The sequence below is a fragment of the Myotis lucifugus genome, unplaced genomic scaffold, assembly GCF_000147115.1.
Source record: "Myotis lucifugus unplaced genomic scaffold, Myoluc2.0 scaffold_7, whole genome shotgun sequence".
Lineage (NCBI taxonomy): Eukaryota > Metazoa > Chordata > Mammalia > Chiroptera > Vespertilionidae > Myotis > Myotis lucifugus.
Window position 1 is genome coordinate 13,559,160 of NW_005871055.1, and position 17,819 is coordinate 13,576,978.

The following is a 17,819-nucleotide window of genomic DNA, read 5'->3' on the forward strand; positions in this document are numbered from 1 at the left end:
GAATTTTCGTGTACCTGGCCTCTAGTCCTATCTAATAAAAGAGAAACATGGTAATTAGCCATACGGCCACTACCCTTCCCATTGGCTAATCCGGGAGATATGCAAATTAACTGCCAGTCAAGATGGCGGCCGGCAGCCATGCAGCTTGAAGCAAACAGGGAGGCTTCCTTGCTTCAGTGACAGAGGAAGCCAAGCTTCCCCGCCTGCACTGCCGGCCTCTGAGCTTGCAGTTTGAAACATTGTAACAAATATAGAAGCTAAACAAAACCCCAGAAACCGGCTTTAGTCAGCCAGGCTTCAGCCAGCAAGACCGCAACATTGTTTCGAATACAGAAGGTAAACAAAGGCCAGAAACCTGCTTTCAGCAGCCGAGCCTCAGAGAGAAAGCCAGCTCTCAGCTCCAGTGACAGGCATAGAAGGTAAATAAATGCCAGAATAAAAGAAAAAAGAAAAAAAGGAGAGGTTTGGAGCTTCAGTCGCCCACCAGCCTGAAAACAGCCCTCAGCCCCTCACCCAGACTGGCCAGGCACCCCATTGGGGACCCCCACCCTGAAGCAACAAGATGGCGGCTAATTTGCATACTGAAGGCAGGCGGCAGCAGGCAAGGCTGTCTGTGGTTTGGGACTCGGATCTGTGACCCTGCCGGGCGGGGGGCACCGCGGGAGGCTGTCCGCAGTCCAGGACCCAGATCTGTGACCCTGCCAGACGGGGGGCACCGTGGGAGGCTGTCCGCAGTCCAGGACTCAGATCTGTGACCCTGCCAGGCGGGGGGCAGTGCTTGAGGCTGTCCTCGGTCCCGGGACCCGGATCTGTGACCCTGCTGGGCGGGGTGGCAGTGCTTGAGGCTGTCCGCGGTCCCGGGACTCAGATCCGTGACCCTTCACGGCGGGGAGGCAGCCATCAGCGTCCAGGAGTGACTGAGCAAGATCCGCCTCCTGGCCCAGAAGGTGCAGGATCGCAGGGACAGCCACCGTAGCGGGCCAGACTGACGTCCTCCTGGCCGCACCATGGGGGTTTGTGGATCTGCAAAGCCAGAGGCCTCCGGTGTGCACATACCCCCGGCATGCGAACATCCCCCAGCACACTGTCACCCTCCCGCGCCTGCAACAGTTGCAAACCAAGGCGTGCACAAGTTCCCCCCGCCTCTCCACCGCACTTCCATCAACCCTGCATGCCTAACACCCCCACAGGATGTGCACACATCCCCTCTGATGTGCTCACGTCCTTTGGAGAGTGTCTGGGTCTTCTGGGTGCTGAGAGTGGGCGCCTGTGAGATGACAGTGAGAGGGCGGAGTGGTGATGCCCTGTTCCCACGGAGGCCAGTGCAGCTACGAGATCACCTCTGGGGGGTTAATGCAGGTGCTGAGGCAGGAGCAGGTGCAGACAGACACACCTGGTGGGTGCGGGCGGCCCTGGCTGAGGTGCCTTCGGTCAGCGTTCAAGATCAAGAGCCCAGAGGCAGAGAGGAATTCTGTCCTCTCAGTGAAACAGTGGGATAGTTGGGGCGACTGTAGAGGAGGAATGTGCACTTTGGGTGCCAGCACCCATGAGCGAAGGCTGCCCTGACTGAGCCTCGCTTGCTTGGGGCCTAGCGCACTCCTGCCAGGCAGCGGGTGACAGGACGTGCTTTTCCGAATTAATGAGAGAAAACGTTGATTCTCCTGCTGCCCACGAAGGCGGAAAGTGAAGTGAGGAGACATGTGGGGAGTGAGCGAGGTTCCCTGTCTGGGGGTTCCAAATCTGCTGTTGGTTTCTTTCACCGCTGACTAGAGATATACAGGGTGTCCCCCCAAAATGTATACACACTTTGAATACCTACTAATTCCAATGGTTTTAAGCATAAGAAAGAAACAACAATGGAGCTGTTATCTGTTAAAAGTGTGGGCACAGACAGGTAGTTGGACATTCCCTGAGGGGTCTCAGATTGGAGAGGGTGAAGGCCAGACTGAGGGGCCCCTTTCCTCCCCCACTCACCCCAGTGCACGAATTTCGTGCACCGGGCTACTAGTCTATACTAATAAAAGGGTAATATGCTAATTAGAGTGGACTTCGTTCTGGACAAAGCCATGGTGTCAGGGCCAAGGCAAAGGTAGTTGAGGGTGATCAGGCCGGCAGGGGAGAGCAGTTAGGGGGATCAGGATGGCAGGGGAGAGCAGTTAGGGGGATCAGGCCGTCAGGCAGGTGAGTGGTTAGGAGCGAGTGGTCCCGGATTGCGAAAGGGATGTCTGACTGGAGGTAAACCAGCAGTTGGACATCCCCCAAGGGGTCCCGGGTTAGAGAGGGTGCAGGCCGGGTTGAGGGACACCCCCCTCCCATGCACAAATTTTATGCACCTGGCCTCTAATATATATATATATGAAAAGCCAGAGACCAGAACACCATAATGACTGGAATGACCGATCACTATGATGCCCACTGCGGCCAGTGAACTGGCCAATCAGGGATCAGGGGGTGGGTCAGGCAGCCAACCCCCCATGACCCTTCCCCTCCACCAGCCCTGCCCCCAATAGGCCCGCCCCACCCCGATTGGCTCGCAGCCCCTCTCCCCACCTGGCCCCACTCCTGATCACCACCCCCATCCCAATAGTGGGCAGGGCCGGCCAGCCAACCTCCTGCAGCCCCTCCCCCTGGTCGGCCCCACCCCAAATGGTCCCTCACCACCCCAATCTGCCCACAGGTCCTCCCCCTGGATGGCCCCACCCCTGATTGCACCCATACCCCAATAGGGGGCGAGGCTGGATGGCCAACCTCCTGCAGCCCCTCCCCCTAGCCAGCCCCACCCCCAATGGGCCCCTACCACCCCAATATGCCCACGGCCCCCCCGCCCCCAGCCAGCTCCACCCCCGATCAGCCCTCCCACTCTGATCAGGGGCAGAGCGGGCTGGCCAACCACCCATGGCCCCTCCTCCCAGCCAGCTCTGCCCCTGATAGGCCCCCCTGCACCAATCGGGGGTGGGTCTGGCTGGCCCACCACCCACAGCCCCTCCCCACGGCCGGCCCACCCTCAATTGGCCCCCCCCACCCCAATTGGGGGCAGGGCTGGCCGGCCAATTGCCCGCGGCCCCTCCTCCCAGCCGGCCTGTCTCTGATTGGGCTCCAATCGGGGCAGGCTGGCCAACCAAACTCCCGCCATCTCCTCCTCTGATAGTCCCGGCCCAGATCTGCCGAGTGGGGCCGGGCCGGCCATACCCCACCAGTGCACGAATTCATGCACTGGGTCTCTAAGTAAATAACCAGTATGGTACTGGCATAAAGACAGATGTATAGATCAATGAAACAGAATAGAGAGCCCAGAAATAAACCTACTTCTATATGTTCAATGAATCTATAATAAAGGAAGCAAGAATATATAATGGGATAAAGACAATCTTTTCAATAAATGGTGTTGGGAAAACTGGACAGATACATGCAAAACAATGAACTAGACCACCTTCTTATAGCATATAAAAGAATTAACTCAAAATGGATTAAAACCTACCTCTGAGGGCTGTTGTGAGAATTCAGTGACATAACATTTGAAACTGACAAAACAGGTGCTCTGTCCCATTTACATTAAAAAGATAATCCTGGGAGGGAGCTGATGGGCAACATATTCTGTGCCTGGAGCCTTATCCAGCTCACTGTGACTATGGAGACAGCTGGACCTCTTTCTCTGCTGCTCCCAGAGAGGTAGGTGATGAATCAGTGCCCCAGAAGGCAATCTAGGCCTGGAGATCTATCTGATTGAATTATGCCACCTGGAACTCAGATAATTTGTACATTTGTTCTCCAGCCAACTTGGAGTATTAGGTGGTAAAAACAATATGGCAAGTGTTCCTTCAAGAGCCTTTTACAAGACTGCCTGAGAAGATAACCTCCCCTCTGAGGAGTTCTCTGTTTTGCCTTCCTCTCAAATGGAGGGGCCCAAGGATAAGGGCCAATGTCATTGCCATCTTGGGTGGCCTGACTTAGACATGCAGCACAGGCTTATTGTTAGGTAAGCACTGAGAGAGGCAATTCATTTAATGGCATTTTATTATGAGTTTAGGTGCAGCTCAATTTACAAGTTTTCCTTTCAAAACTATTCAGCCATTAAAACTGCATAATCTTGGGAGGTTCTGAAGACACATAATTATACATGTTTTCCCCTCCAAACATTGTCTCTCATGGTTATTCATGGAGAGTGAAGCAGTGTTATAATTTGCACAAAGGTCTGGCATATCTGGCCCCCTTATGTTTTCCTCTCTGAGAAGGATGATGATATCTCAGAAGTCACTGAGGAGGGGGATTTGAAGCTTGAGGGCAGAAAACGTTGTCCCAGGTTCTGATTCCCTTGCTTTGGCTTCTAAGATGGAGCCTGAGACTTGGGGCATGAAGAGGGTTACTTGGCACCCAGACAGGCAAATGTGTGTTGACTAGGTAGTTACATTGTGAAGAAAGCAAGGTTTGTCTTTGGAAACTTCCAATCCTTCATTTCCTTTTTGTAAATCACCACTCCCTTTTATCAGTCTCTCCACTTTTAAAGATGCTCCACCCAGCCCTGCCCCTTGAAGAGCACTCCAGGCCATAGGCCACTGTTCTCAAATTTGACTGCATATCAGAGTCATTTGGGGATCTTAAATACCCAGCTGCCCTGGTGGAACATCAGATCAATTATAACAGGATCTAGAGGGAGGAGTATAGGCATCAGCATTTTTTAAGCTCCTGAGATGATTCCAATGTGCAGCCAGTATTTAGAACAGCTGGTCAGGTTCTCTATGGGTGGTCTGTGAGTCACAGAATTGCTTAGGGTGTTTGTGGAAATTCTTGAGGACAAAGACCTATGGGCATTGAATCTCAAGAGGGAATCAGGAAATTTTGTATTTTAACAAGTTCCCTAGGTGATTCCTAAGCACCCTAACGCCCGAGAATCACTCAAACCTTTCACTAGTTCATATGACAATTCTCACTCCCCATCAGTCATAATAGTGTTTCAGTTCCTCAAATATAACGAACTTCTTCCATCCTCTGGACCTTTGAACATTAGAGTTGTTCACTTGGAAAACACTCTCCTCTTTTTCTCTTTGTCATTAGGGAATTGGCAAAGATAACAATGATGAAGCTGCACTCCCAAAAAATCATTGCGAAGTGCATGTGTTGGGGCAGAAAAGAGTAGACACTGGAGGGCCATGAACCCCAACCCCTGGGACAATCTGGTTTACTAAGTTTCCTAGCTGTCACTGGAAGTCATAGAGAGATTGCTCCAGAGACTGTGGGAGTAAAAGCCAGTAGTTTTGATGTAGGTAATGAAAGGAGGGAAGACTTAAGTGATATGCCACCAGGTCAGATGCATTAAAGTGGAAGTCATAGGCAGCCAGCAAGAGGTTGTGCTAAGAAACACCTTAATTGTACCTAGCAGGACCAGGAAGATGTAGCACTTTCTGGGAATGGGTGCCACCAGGAAGAGAGGGACTAAGGGGGAGGGAGACAGCAAAGGCCAAGGCTGGGTGCACCCAAATGGAAGGAGAGCCACTCTATTTCAAATGGATATTGCGGATGGGAGAACAGGGAAAAGTTATTTTAATCTCTCAAGTCTAGTGTAATTGAGAAAGTGTAATTTAATTTACAGCTAATTAATGTAACTGTCAGCTGAAGATCTTTTAAGACAACTTCTATTTTTTTAGGACAGTGTTTTTCAAACTTTAATGTGTGTACAAATTAATTTGGGATCTTATTAAAATGCAGATTCTGATTTAGTAGGACTGGGGTGGGGGCTGAGACTGCATTTCTAATCAGCCTCAAGGTGCTTCTGGTCTGAGAACCACACTTAGAGCAAGGAAGTTTAAACATTTGGGACTAGTAAAGTGGGCTCATGGGACAGCCAAGTCCAGAAATGACTATTGAGTCATCAACTTTCATGTTAGGTTACACATAGATTCAGAATTAAGTATGTGCATACATTCTAATCCTCTGTTTTTAAGTTCACTTTTCATTGTTGATAGTACTACATATGTCCCCTATTTTACCCCCAATTTCCCCCTTCACCCAGCCCTGGCTCTACCATAGAACTTCGCTACACTATTGTCTGTGTCCATGGGTTATGCATATATGCATATAAGTTCTTTGGTTGATCTCTTCTGTCTTCCCCACAACCCTCCCCTCTGAGATCTGTCAGTCTGTTCCATGTCTCTAGACCCTTTTTGTTTGACAAATTTTTCCCCTAGATTTCACATATAAGTGAGATCATGAGATACTTGTCTTTCTCTGACTGGCTTATTTCACTTAGCATAATACTCTCCAGGTCCCTCCATGATGTCTCAAAGAGTAAGAGATCCTTCTTTTTAACAGCCGCATAGTATGCCATCGTGTGCATGTGCCATAGCATTTTTATCCACTCATCTACTGATGGGCACTTGGGCTGTTCCCAGATCTTAGTTATTGTAAATAATGTTGCTATAAACATAGGGGTGCATATATTCTTTCTGATTGGTGTTTCAGTATTCTTAGGATCTATTCCCAAAAGTGGGATGGCAGGGTCAAAAGGCAATTCAATTTTTAATTTTGAAGAAACTCCATACTGTTTTCCACAGTGTCTGCACCAGTCTGCATTCCCACCAGCAGTGCACTAGGGTTCCCTTTTCTCTACATCCTCACCAGCAGTTGCTGTTTGTTGATTTATTGATGGTAGCCATTCTGGCAGGTGTGAGGTGATACCTCATTATCATTTTAATTTGCATCTCTTGGATGCTTAGTGACATTGAACATTTTTACGTATGTCTATTGGCCACTTGTATGTCCTCTTTGGGCTGGGTTCTGTAGGAGTATCCTGGTCCCGGTCAGGATGGTTTAAACAGACTCATATTGGGGATGGTGCCCATAGCTTACAGGAGGGGTGGGTGGGCACTTCTCCTTCCAGTGCCTCAGCTCTGCCTGGGTCGTTGACACCCCGTTGTCCCATTCTAATTCTCTTGATGTATGATAGCTCTATATTAACCAAAATACTTGTATAGCTGGAACTCCTCAATTTTGACAAACCTGATAAGATAAATGTTACTGCCATTTTGCTAAGTTAATGATGAGATAGTAAATATTGACTAGACTATGTTTTTGTGCCTCACATACGGTGAGTTATTAAATACACGTAGACTTTAGACATGAGAAAATATTTACATGATTTTTTTTCTGTCACCCATGCACAGACACAGTTGGTGAACTGTCTTTCAGAAATGGAAGGAGAGAACTCTGAGTAAAGAGCAGTGTTTGGCAGCTGAGAGTTTAATTACTGGAATTTTATTAGGAAACCGTCAGTGACTGGATTTTGCAAGAGAATCAGTCTGGGCTGTTAACTTGTTCTGAGCATCTGCTCTGGTCTGTGGGTCATGAGGCTGGCAGGGATGTGCTGGGCAAAACAATGCAAAGTTCACTAAGAGAACGCTGCTAGCATTTCATCCACATGGCCAAAGGTTAGAACAAAACTTCTGCAAACCCTTCATTCAGAGCTAATTTTCCACGAGCTCTCAAACGTTTACAACTTTGTTATAGCATTTATTACATTCTGCTTTTTATTATGTTTTGTGTGTATGCATGCACACGTGCACATTATCTCCTTGCTGGATTAACATGTCTCCTTAGACATAAAGTGGAGAATTTGGAATCAGCTTGAGGGGCCATCTCAGTTCATGGTTCTTTGTCAAATAATTTGAGGAAACTTAAGAGGAGAATCTATGTTTCTATGTTTTGCTGTCCAATGTTCAATACCTTTACTAGAGTAGGAACTTGATAAGTACCTATCAAGTTAAAATTAACATTGTGTGCACAAGAAGTGGGTATAATATTATTGTGGCCTTATGCGCTAAGGCAAACGATTTAAACCAGAGGTTCTCAACCTGTGGGTCGCGACCCCTTTGGTGGTTGAACAACCCTTTCACAGGGGTCGCCTAAGACCATCCTGCATATCAGATATTTACATTACGATTCATAACAGTAGCAACATTACAGTTATGAAGTAGTAACGAAAATAAATTTTATGTTTGGGTCACAACATGAGGAACTGTATTTAAAGGGCCAGAAGGTTGAGAACCACTAGAAACTATTATGCACGGAGGAAAGCTTAAATATCTCTTTATGAGCCACTAAGACTACTAAGCATCTGTTGAAAAGATTGAGGCAGATTAACATGTACCAATATGGCACAGTCTCCAAGATGCGATAAGTGAAAAAAGTGAGATGCAGAATGATGTGTAATAAGTAAGTTTGTAATATAGTTTGTAATTTAAAAAGGTGTGCATGTATAATGTGCAGAGAATATTACTAGGAGAATACGAAAGAAGTTGGTAACAGTAGTTGTTGACTAGGAGGGAAACTGGAGGACTAGGACAGAGATACTGGTGGTTGATAAACTAACTCTCTGGAGATTTTAAAAAAGCTCCCATTTATAGAGTTAGATTATATCTGTGGTGTAACTACCCCCATCATGGGCAATTTCAAGCAAACAATGGTTTAACCATAGGCTCACAAAATTGGCTTCAAAGCACACTAGACATGGGGGTGGGAAGGTGGCCTACTTTCCATTGTGGACCCTTTGGTACAATTTTAATTTTTGATGCCATACTTGGACTGACTATTTAAAATGTAGCAATAAACTTTAAATTTGAAAAATGATCATGATGAGATTGCTGCATTCCTTTGTCCTTTTCTTCTTCAGGAGAGTCTTGGTTTTCCTTTCTTGAGAGTACTTATTCTGCTATCCAGAACTCGTTCAGGAGACCTATCAGTGCAGTCTTGTGCAAAAAACAGTTACTATTTGTAACCCCTTTATTTGTAGGGAAGTGCAGAGCTGCAGGAATGTTCTGGCCAGGAATGAGCCATCGCCAAAAGCTCCTGCTAGTGCAGCCAGGACACACAGCTTACGCACAAAAGCCCGGCTTCCTAGAAGCTGTGTGGGTGTGTGGTGCCTCCTGGTAAGAAAGTGACCATGCTACATAGATGCTTTTCCGTCACAGCAGCCCACCTGGCGGGGAGCCACTGCAGCAGAATACCTCAGCAACATCCCTTCCCTCAGCCTGCCAAAGTGAGGCCCAGCCAGGCTAGGGAGGAGACCCTTGGCACTGCCAATCCAAAAGATTCCTTCTCAAATTATGCTAAAAGCTGTGTGGCATCAATATCCAAGTCTGGCTTTTGTTCACGACTGGGTTCAGTGTGTTTCTGAGAACTTGTGTCTCCACTCTAATTTTAGCCTTTGCTTTGTCAAACTACCTCCAACCTATTCTTCAGTTTTCAACCAAAATATTTCTTAGACTGTTTTCTCTAAGCTCAAGTCTGACCCTGCCCTTATTAATCACTTACTGCACTTCCTGATCAATGGACTGCAATGCCTGTCTCACTTATAGGCATATTCCCCAAACTTTGCATAGTGTCTGGCACTCAATTAGGCACTCAATGAGTGCTGGCTGAATGAATGAATGAATAAGTTATAAAACCATCAAAGGACATGCAATAAAAGGAACATTTTATTTGGAAAGATTTTGAACATTAGCTTCATTTTCAATTAAGGCGGTAACATTCTTCCTGCAAGCAAATGGAAGAGAATCATCGGAGGCTACATTAAGTGCAGAGTAAGATAAAACCAACCACTTAGCATTCAGATGCCACAGAAGCCACACATTGGCTTCCTGAGCCCACTGCCAAGGAACAGATTTGGGGTGATATTTCCAATTGCTTTGAGAAATAGCTAAGTTTCATGACATACCACCGCTAAAGAAGATACCTCACTGATGAGCCCTTTCAGCACTATAGAGAAAGTCTAGCTTTGGTTCATAATGTCCTGTTGTTTTTTAGCTTTCAGTAGCTTTACATGAAATTGTATAACCTATTAGGTTTGCTCAAATTCACACTGTCCCTTTGGTTTTATTTAGAAATTCTTTAAATACCCAGTAAATTAGATCTTTGTAAAGCAACTTAGCCAGTTCTTATCCAGTTTGACATATGACTAGGTATGGGTAGGGGTGTGTGTGTGTGTGTGTGTGTGTGTGTGTGTGTGTGTGTGTCGGTGTTGGGGGGTAAGCTGGGGTCCCTGTTCATTGGCACATATTGTCCCCTGGGAGTTTGGGGGTTGTAAAAAGCTTTTACAGTACCAAAAAAGTAAACATTGATAATATGGCCTGGCAGCAATCAGATACATTAAGATCTCAGAGCAAATTAAAGCAGAGCAGGATTGTTCCCACTCCCCAGATATTTAGGCATACCATGATAACTAGGACTAACATGTAGGGCTCAGGACATGGAGAGGCAGCACCAAAGGATAGATAGATGCTTTTTTGTGGCTTCATGCTGGCCCCTGGTGGTTTGCTGCTCAATTACATTCTGCTTGGATCTAACCAAGAGCATAACATTAAAGGTGTTAGAAACAAAACAAAACAATAAATAAATAAAAATGTTAGATATGGTATGAGCACAAATCTTAGGGTTAAAAACAGAAGGCTTCCTACTGGCTGAAAAGAAAACTAAAAACTGATAACAAATGGGACCCTAGTTCTGAGGAAAAGCTCTGATGATGAGTCTTACTTTCCTACAGGTTCCTGGAGACTATTAGGACCCCAGTAGCCTGACTGATTTGTCAGATGCTCCAAATGGCCCAGAGGCAGGAATGGTCTACAGTGGTGGGTCACGGAAAAGGCACAGTTCTGAGAGGGTGGATAGCAAAGTCACAGGGAAGTAGAGTGAAGGAGTAGGGGAACAGAAAGAGAGGCTTGTCACAGATCAAAGGCTGGCCTCCAGAAACAGGTTTTGGGACTGGTTTGATGATTTCCTCTGCTGATCCTCACCTTAAACAAAAACGCAGCCAAATTAAGCTGGTTGAAAGACTATATTAAAATTAATAACACTGCAGCTTCTATACTTGACTAATGGCAGGAAGCAGGAATGGTACCAGGAAAATAAGTTCTTTTTTTCTCTAGATTTTCAAAGAAGCAATAAATTCAATGGTAAAAAAATATTTGTAAAGAATTGGATCTTTTGCAAAGAATGAAGCACTTTTTGTTAACTACAGGAGAGGCTACCTGGCTGAACAAATATACACTTTTTTGGAATCTTGTATGATGTCACCAAGTTGAAAAGTTTGGAATGGCTGGAATCATCTCTGTGCTTCCTAGGAGCATCTAGTGCTGAGCAGTCAGGTGTGCCACCTCCAGCCCCACTCCACTGGGCCTTACACCCTCTTCATTCCTTTCCCCATGAGGCAAGCAAACACTGTCATGACCATTTTGGGGTTCACTTCAACCAGGTCTTCTGGAAGGGCATACACTCTTGCTCCAATTTTTCGGGCCATAGAGATGGCATACCTAAAAGGGAGAAAACAAGAAGAATGAGAAGAGCCAGAGCAACAAAGTATGATTCTTCATAGATGATGAAGATGCTCATTTCTTGGAGACCTCAAGGAAAGAAAAGAGTCCATAGGTCCAGGGAGACAGTGTTGGCAATTATGTGATTAAATGAAATGACAGTAACTAATATTTGTTGGTGTTTCACAGTTTGCTCAGCACTTTTTTTAAAAAAAAAATAATTGTAGGTTGAATTTTCTTATCTTCTATTGCACCTTAGATATTGTGCAAAGTATGAAGGGGACCCTCAGGATATTGGTATAATCATTCTATACCGTACACTACTGCAAACTATATATAACACAAAGCTCACTCCTGGTATGGTTAGAGCCAGTCACTGACATCCTCTCACTTTTATGGGCAAATCTTGGCTTGATAAAACTCCTGACTCCATCAGACTTGCTGTCTACTATACCAAATGTATTACTTGTCCTTAGATATTTTCCTAGCTCCTGCCACTTTGGATGCTTTCATGATGAGTATTTTCTTGGGCTATATAGCAGTAGAAAAGAGTCATCAAACTGGAGAAGAATGTGTGCTAGGAAAAGTTAGCAGTCTATATTTCACCTACAAAAGTTTACAGACTATATTTCAATACTTTGACCTTACAAATCAATTATTTTATTCCTTGTTCCATTCCAGTTCTTGTGCAGATATACATGTATTTATTTATGTTGCAATAACACTAGAATAGCCAGAGTTTTATATTATACATTCTCCACATAAAATGATCATAGTTGCATCAGAACATTTTGCTCTATTTATAGCTATAGGAAGATAATTAGCTTAATCTATTTTCAAATGTGCCGACATTACTACCTATCACTTCTTTCATTCACTTTGTTTATTACCCAGTAACTTACGATGACTACTCCAGAGATTCTCCATTGTTCCCAAGGCCCCATCACTCCTCCTGTTCCCCTAAAATAACTTTATTTTTACTTTATGGATCAATTAAATTAAGAGTACCAGGCTGGGGTAGTCCCCATTCTTCTTGTCCATCTCTCAATCAATTCCTCTATATTAATTATTAATGAAATAAATGTATCTTCCATTATAAAATATAAAGAAAAAACAGAGCTTCAAAAATCATGCACAACCTTGCCACCATAACATATTTAAGATTTTTTTTCATAATTCCTTTTACCCATTTTAAAAGTAATTTTGCATCTTGCCCTTGTAGGATAGTGGTTAGGAGCCTGGGCCTTGAAGTCAGACTTTGAATCTTAGCAGAACCACTTAATAATTGTACAATTTTGGGCAAGTTCCTTAAACCTAATCATATCCATCTTGAACATCTAGACTCAAGGTCTTTTTGAGGTAAAAAAAAAATTCTGGGTCTTCATACATTCTGGGTGTTCTTCCCTTTACTTGGAGTGTTTTCTTATCTCCTTCCCTGTCTAGCTCCTTCTTACTTGTCATCTCAGCATTGATGTCATTTGTTCTGCAGAGCTCCCATTTCTTTTCTGTCTCCTTGATAGCACCCTGTACTCCCCCTTCCATACCACCCATCACACTGTATTGTAATTGTCATTTAATTATTTATCTTCTCTTCATTATGTTGTGCTAAACATCAGCATACCCGAAACACAGGTCCCCACTTCCCCAAATTGGGATCAGAGAGGACACTGTTGGGGTTGAATTGTGTCCCTCAAAAAGGGTATGTAAAAGTCCTCTCCCCTAGGACCTCCGATTCTGACCTCATTTGGTATAAGGTTTTTAAAGATATAATTAGTTAAGATGAGGTCATGCGGGAGTAATGTGGGGCCCTAATACAATATGACTTGGAGTCTTTATAAGAACAGTGGAAGAGACACAGACACACACACAGAGGGAAGATAGCCATGTGAAGTCACAGACACAGGGAAGAAGGCCATGTGAAGATGGGGGCAGAGATTGGAGTAATACATTTACAAGCCAAGGCTTGCTGGCCAAGGCCAGAAGGCAGGAGAGGGGTATGGAACAGACTTTCCCTCATAGCCCTCAGAAGGAACCAACACTGCTGACACTTGATCTTGGACATGTACCCTCTACACTGTGAGAGAACAAATTTCTTTGAAGTCACCTTGCTTGTAGGTATTTTGCTATGGCAGCCCTCAGAAAGTAGTACAAGCTTTTCTGAGAAAGGTGCTTCTCTAGAGTAGAGGTCAGCAAACTTCCCACAAAGGATCAGATAGTTAATATTTCAGACTTTGTGGGCTTTGCCACAACTAGTCAACTCTGCCATTGCAGTAGGGAAGCAGCTATAAAAATATGGATAAATAAGCACAGATGTGTTTCAATAAAACTTTATAAAAGCAGATGACAGGCCAGACTATATAGTTGTCTGCTGACCCCCACTCTATGTGGTAAAGCAAATGGCAGTTGCTTCCAAGCAGGAGAAGGCTCTGATCTTGAATCCCATCCCCTGCCCATTTGTGTACATGGATTTTCACAAAAAGGGTGTTTGTGTTCGGGCCTGCCATACGAACTAAATAAAGTGTCCTATAATTATGTTTAGAAAATTGGTTTTATGAAAATATAAGGTTGCTTATCAATTGGAAGAATACACTTGCTTTTTGTCTTGCTCTCTCTAATCCCAGGAGACTTAAAACTACTATTGCACAATATCTAAAATAATTAGATAATAAGATGGGACACAACAAGTCACAAGAAGAAAAAGCATCAGTAGTGAAACTAAAGTGTTTGCACAAAGGCACAAACAATAGACTTTATAGGTATCCAGTTGCCAGTTGGGTCCTTCCCTCTCTGACCTCAGGTCTATTTACGTACTTTGCATTGTTGAGTTTCTCTTCATCATTCAGGTTCTCTGTCTTCAGAAGGTCATAGTTAATGGAACCTGGTTGAATGGCGTCGATGAGATCCAGGACAGGCAAACTTGTACTAATCTTCGGGTCCTGCACACAGAGAAGGGTGGGTTTTATCAGTATGCTCCCAGGTTACTTTTATTTCGTTCAAGGGAAGTGGGTAGTTCTTTCCTCTTAAATATGAAATATATACTGCTGGTCTGGAAAATGCAACAGTGTTGCACATTAATTGTAGTTTCAAATCAATTGTAGTTTCAGTAGAGGCATTAGTAACTTCCTAAGTAGCTCAATAAGCAGAGGAAACCTATTGTCTACCAATAGGCAGGGAGCCATTCTCAAATAGCGCGTGAATGAAAGTAAGCACAACTAGAGAAAAGCAGAGAGGTTGAAATGTTTAATGTAACTACTGGTATGAACAGAGGAAGGAAAGATTTGATTTAAAAAAAACCATCAAGAAGGAGAGACCAAAGATGCTAGGAGAAACCTTGCTTCATTTTGGGGGATATCCCGGAGGTGATGGGCAGGGATAGTGACAAGGGCTCAGTTGGACAGGAGTTTCAGTAGATGCTCATTTCTTGGAGACCTCAAGGAAAGAAAAGAGTCCATAGGTCCAGGGAGACAGTGTTGGCAATTATGTGATTAAATGAAATGACAGTAACTAATATTTGTTGGTGTTTCACAGTTTGCTCAGCACTTTTTTTTTAAAAAAAAATAATTGTAGGTTGAATTTTCTTCTCTTCTTACAATAATTATTTTTTTCTCTTTTTTATTGAATTTATTGGGGTGACATGGTTAATAAAATTATATAGGTTTCAAGTGTACAATTCTACAATACATCATCTGTATTGTATTGTGTGTTCACCACTCCAAGTCAAGTCTTCGTCCATCATCATTTATCCCCCTTTGCTCTCTTCTATCTCCATTACCCCCTTTCCCTCCGGTAATCACCATCATGTTGTCTGTGTTTATGAATTAAAAAATTTTTTTTTGCTTAATCCTTTCACCTTTTAAAATAAATTTTCTCACTTGTCACCAAAGATATAGGCACCTGAATTTAATTTACAGTGAGTAAAGGAAGTTTCTGAGGTTAAGTAAGTTGCTGATAAGTGGTGGAGCTGGGATTTGAACCCAGGTATTCTGACTCAAAACCAAGGTCTCTTTCTTTAGCATTTGTAAACGTTTTGATGGTCATAGTAATGGTTAAGTGACCTACAGATACACTCTTTGCAACCTCACCCACAGGTAAAAGACACTTTCTCCTCACTGATGGACCCTCACCTGCAATCACTAGCACTAACGTCAGGAGTTACTTGAGCTCCAGGTTCCTCACCTATAATGTGAGAAAAACCATAAATCTGACTTCACAATGTCTGTGAAGATGAAAGGAGACATTAAAAACAAGGAGCCCTGGTACTCAGAGCGTATGGGGCAAGCCCTTCTCCTTTGCTCTTGTCCACCACCTTTCCAACTATCTTTCTCTCACCAGCCTCCATACCTCCACTCAGCAATTCAGACTGAACGGTAAGGTGGAGGGGGGACAGAAAGGACTGCTATGTGTGATGAACTCACTGGGACTGGGCACTCCTGGTACAGCCCAATCTTTCTGCCCTTTCTGGTGGAAGGAGATTTTACTTTTTTTCTTGATTTTGAAGCAGAGGATTGATATCATGATCAACTGCCTCACTGAACCTGTTAATACAACTCCAAAGTGGTCCTTTCTCCAAATATTGACCTTTAAACCAGAAAAATGTAGATAAGATGGCATAGATATTATAATATGGATCAAGTGTATAGGTCCCTTGAGGAAAGATCCTGTTAATGTATAAAACATGAGCTAAGAAATTTAATAAAAGATAATGCTATTATTATGAATAAAAATGGGATTTGGATACAAGTGCTCAACTGCTTTTTTCTCAGAAAATACTGCATGGGAGATCTTTTAGCATTTTATATTTCACCATCATAATGTTAACAATCTGAATCATGGAGCTGTGCACATTTTAAGAATATTATCAAAACATGGTCTCACTCATATGTGGAATCTAATGAAGAACATAAACTGATGAACAAAAATAGACCCAGAGACATAGAAGCATCGACAGACTGTCAAACCTCAGAGAGAAGGCAGGGGAGGGAAGTGGGGGAGAGATCAACCAATGAACTCATCTATGCTAATAAAAGGGTAATATGCTAATTAGACCAGGTCAACCAGACATCTTCCGGTTGTCCGGTCCTCCTTCTGGACATAGCCACTGTGGCAGAGGGCTGAGGCAGAGGTGTTTAGGGGTGATCAGGCCAGCAGGGGAGAGCAGTTTGGGATGATCAGGCTGGCAGGGGAGGGCAGTTAGGGGCAATCAGGCCGGCAGGGGAGGGCAGTTAGGGGTGATCAAGCAGGCAGGCAGAAGGGCTAGGGGTGATCAGGCAGGCAGGCAGAGTGGTTAGGGGTGATCAGGCAGGCAGGCAGGCAGGTGAGTGGTTAGGAGCCAGCAGCCCCAGATTGTTAGAGGGATGTCTGACTGCTGGTTTAGGCCTGATCCCCTTAAGGGTCCCAGATTGGAGAGGGTGCAGGCTGGGCTGAGGGACCCCCCCCTCCTGTGCACAAATTTTGTGCACCAGGCCTCTAGTATGAATATATGCATAACCCACGGACACAGACAATAGGCTGGTGAAGACCTGGGGTGGGGTGGGTGCGAGGTGGGAGAGGTCAATGAGAAAAAAAGGGGGCATATGTAATACTTTTAACAATAAAGATTAAAAAATATTATCATATTTGTTATTACTTTATAAGAACAAAACCTAAAATGTACGTAAATATGATTGGTTTTTAAAATTAATTATTACAGGAGAAAGTGACAAGATATTTGTCAATGAAATAGCTATGAACATCAAAACAATAATGGGTCATTCTGCAAAATCAAAATTGGAGGGGAACCTGAACTACCTCATACTTAAGGTCACTTTAAAACAGATAGAAAACAGTAATGATAAGCATGGAGCTCAGGTGGTCATGAGCAGTAGACTAAGAATTTTACCTTGAAACTAGAGATGGATGAACGTTTCTCTGCTTCCTTCAATGTTTCATTTACCCAGTTGACAATAATCTCATCATTGACCTTCTGCCCACCTCCAATTTCTTCCAGAATATTCAGTGTGTACCTGAACAAAAATCAAGAATGATTTTTTGGAAAAAAAGTTGCTAAATATTTCAATATCACAGAAAGTAGCTAAGGTAGAAAATATCTTTTCTTTCTAGGTATGTCACAAAAGATAGCCTGGGCACCGTTATATTAGTGGGGGTTGGGGGGGAAATATATATATATATATATATACACACACATACACACATACACACACACACACACATTAGTTCTTTTTAGGATAACTTAAAATATAACTTTATGATTGTTAGAATGAGATGCAGAGCAAATATTTCCTAAGCACTGTCATTGCTTCTTGGGTCGGAAGAGAAGGCAGATGAGAAGAGAAGCAAGGGAAGGGAAATGATGCAAAAGATCTGAACCAGTAATGCTTTGCTTAAAGGAACCATAAACAAAGAAGGAAAAAGTCAATGTTAGAAAGGCCCAAGTAGCCAACATATTAAATATATGTATGTAAAAGAGTTTCCTTCTTATATCATAGAACAGAAATGTTAGGAATACCTCACAGTGAAGGTCAC

The 17,819-nt window shown here is 43.9% G+C and overlaps 1 protein-coding gene across 3 annotated transcripts in view; it reads right to left on the minus strand.

Moving 5' to 3' along the window:
- Window positions 1-9,449: 9,449 nt before the first annotated feature.
- The window catches only part of LCP1 (lymphocyte cytosolic protein 1), a 64,857-nt gene continuing 56,487 nt past the window's right edge, over window positions 9,450-17,819 (minus strand). For all 3 annotated transcript variants that reach the window (XM_006083591.2, XM_023748944.1, XM_023748947.1), the window contains exons 14-16: window positions 17,176-17,299; window positions 14,109-14,233; window positions 9,450-11,297 (exon numbers count right to left, since the gene is read on the minus strand). In XM_006083591.2, the coding sequence (XP_006083653.1) occupies window positions 11,165-11,297; window positions 14,109-14,233; window positions 17,176-17,299 (382 nt within the window). In that variant the 3' untranslated portion in view covers window positions 9,450-11,164. The remainder of the gene's footprint in view (window positions 11,298-14,108; window positions 14,234-17,175; window positions 17,300-17,819) is intronic.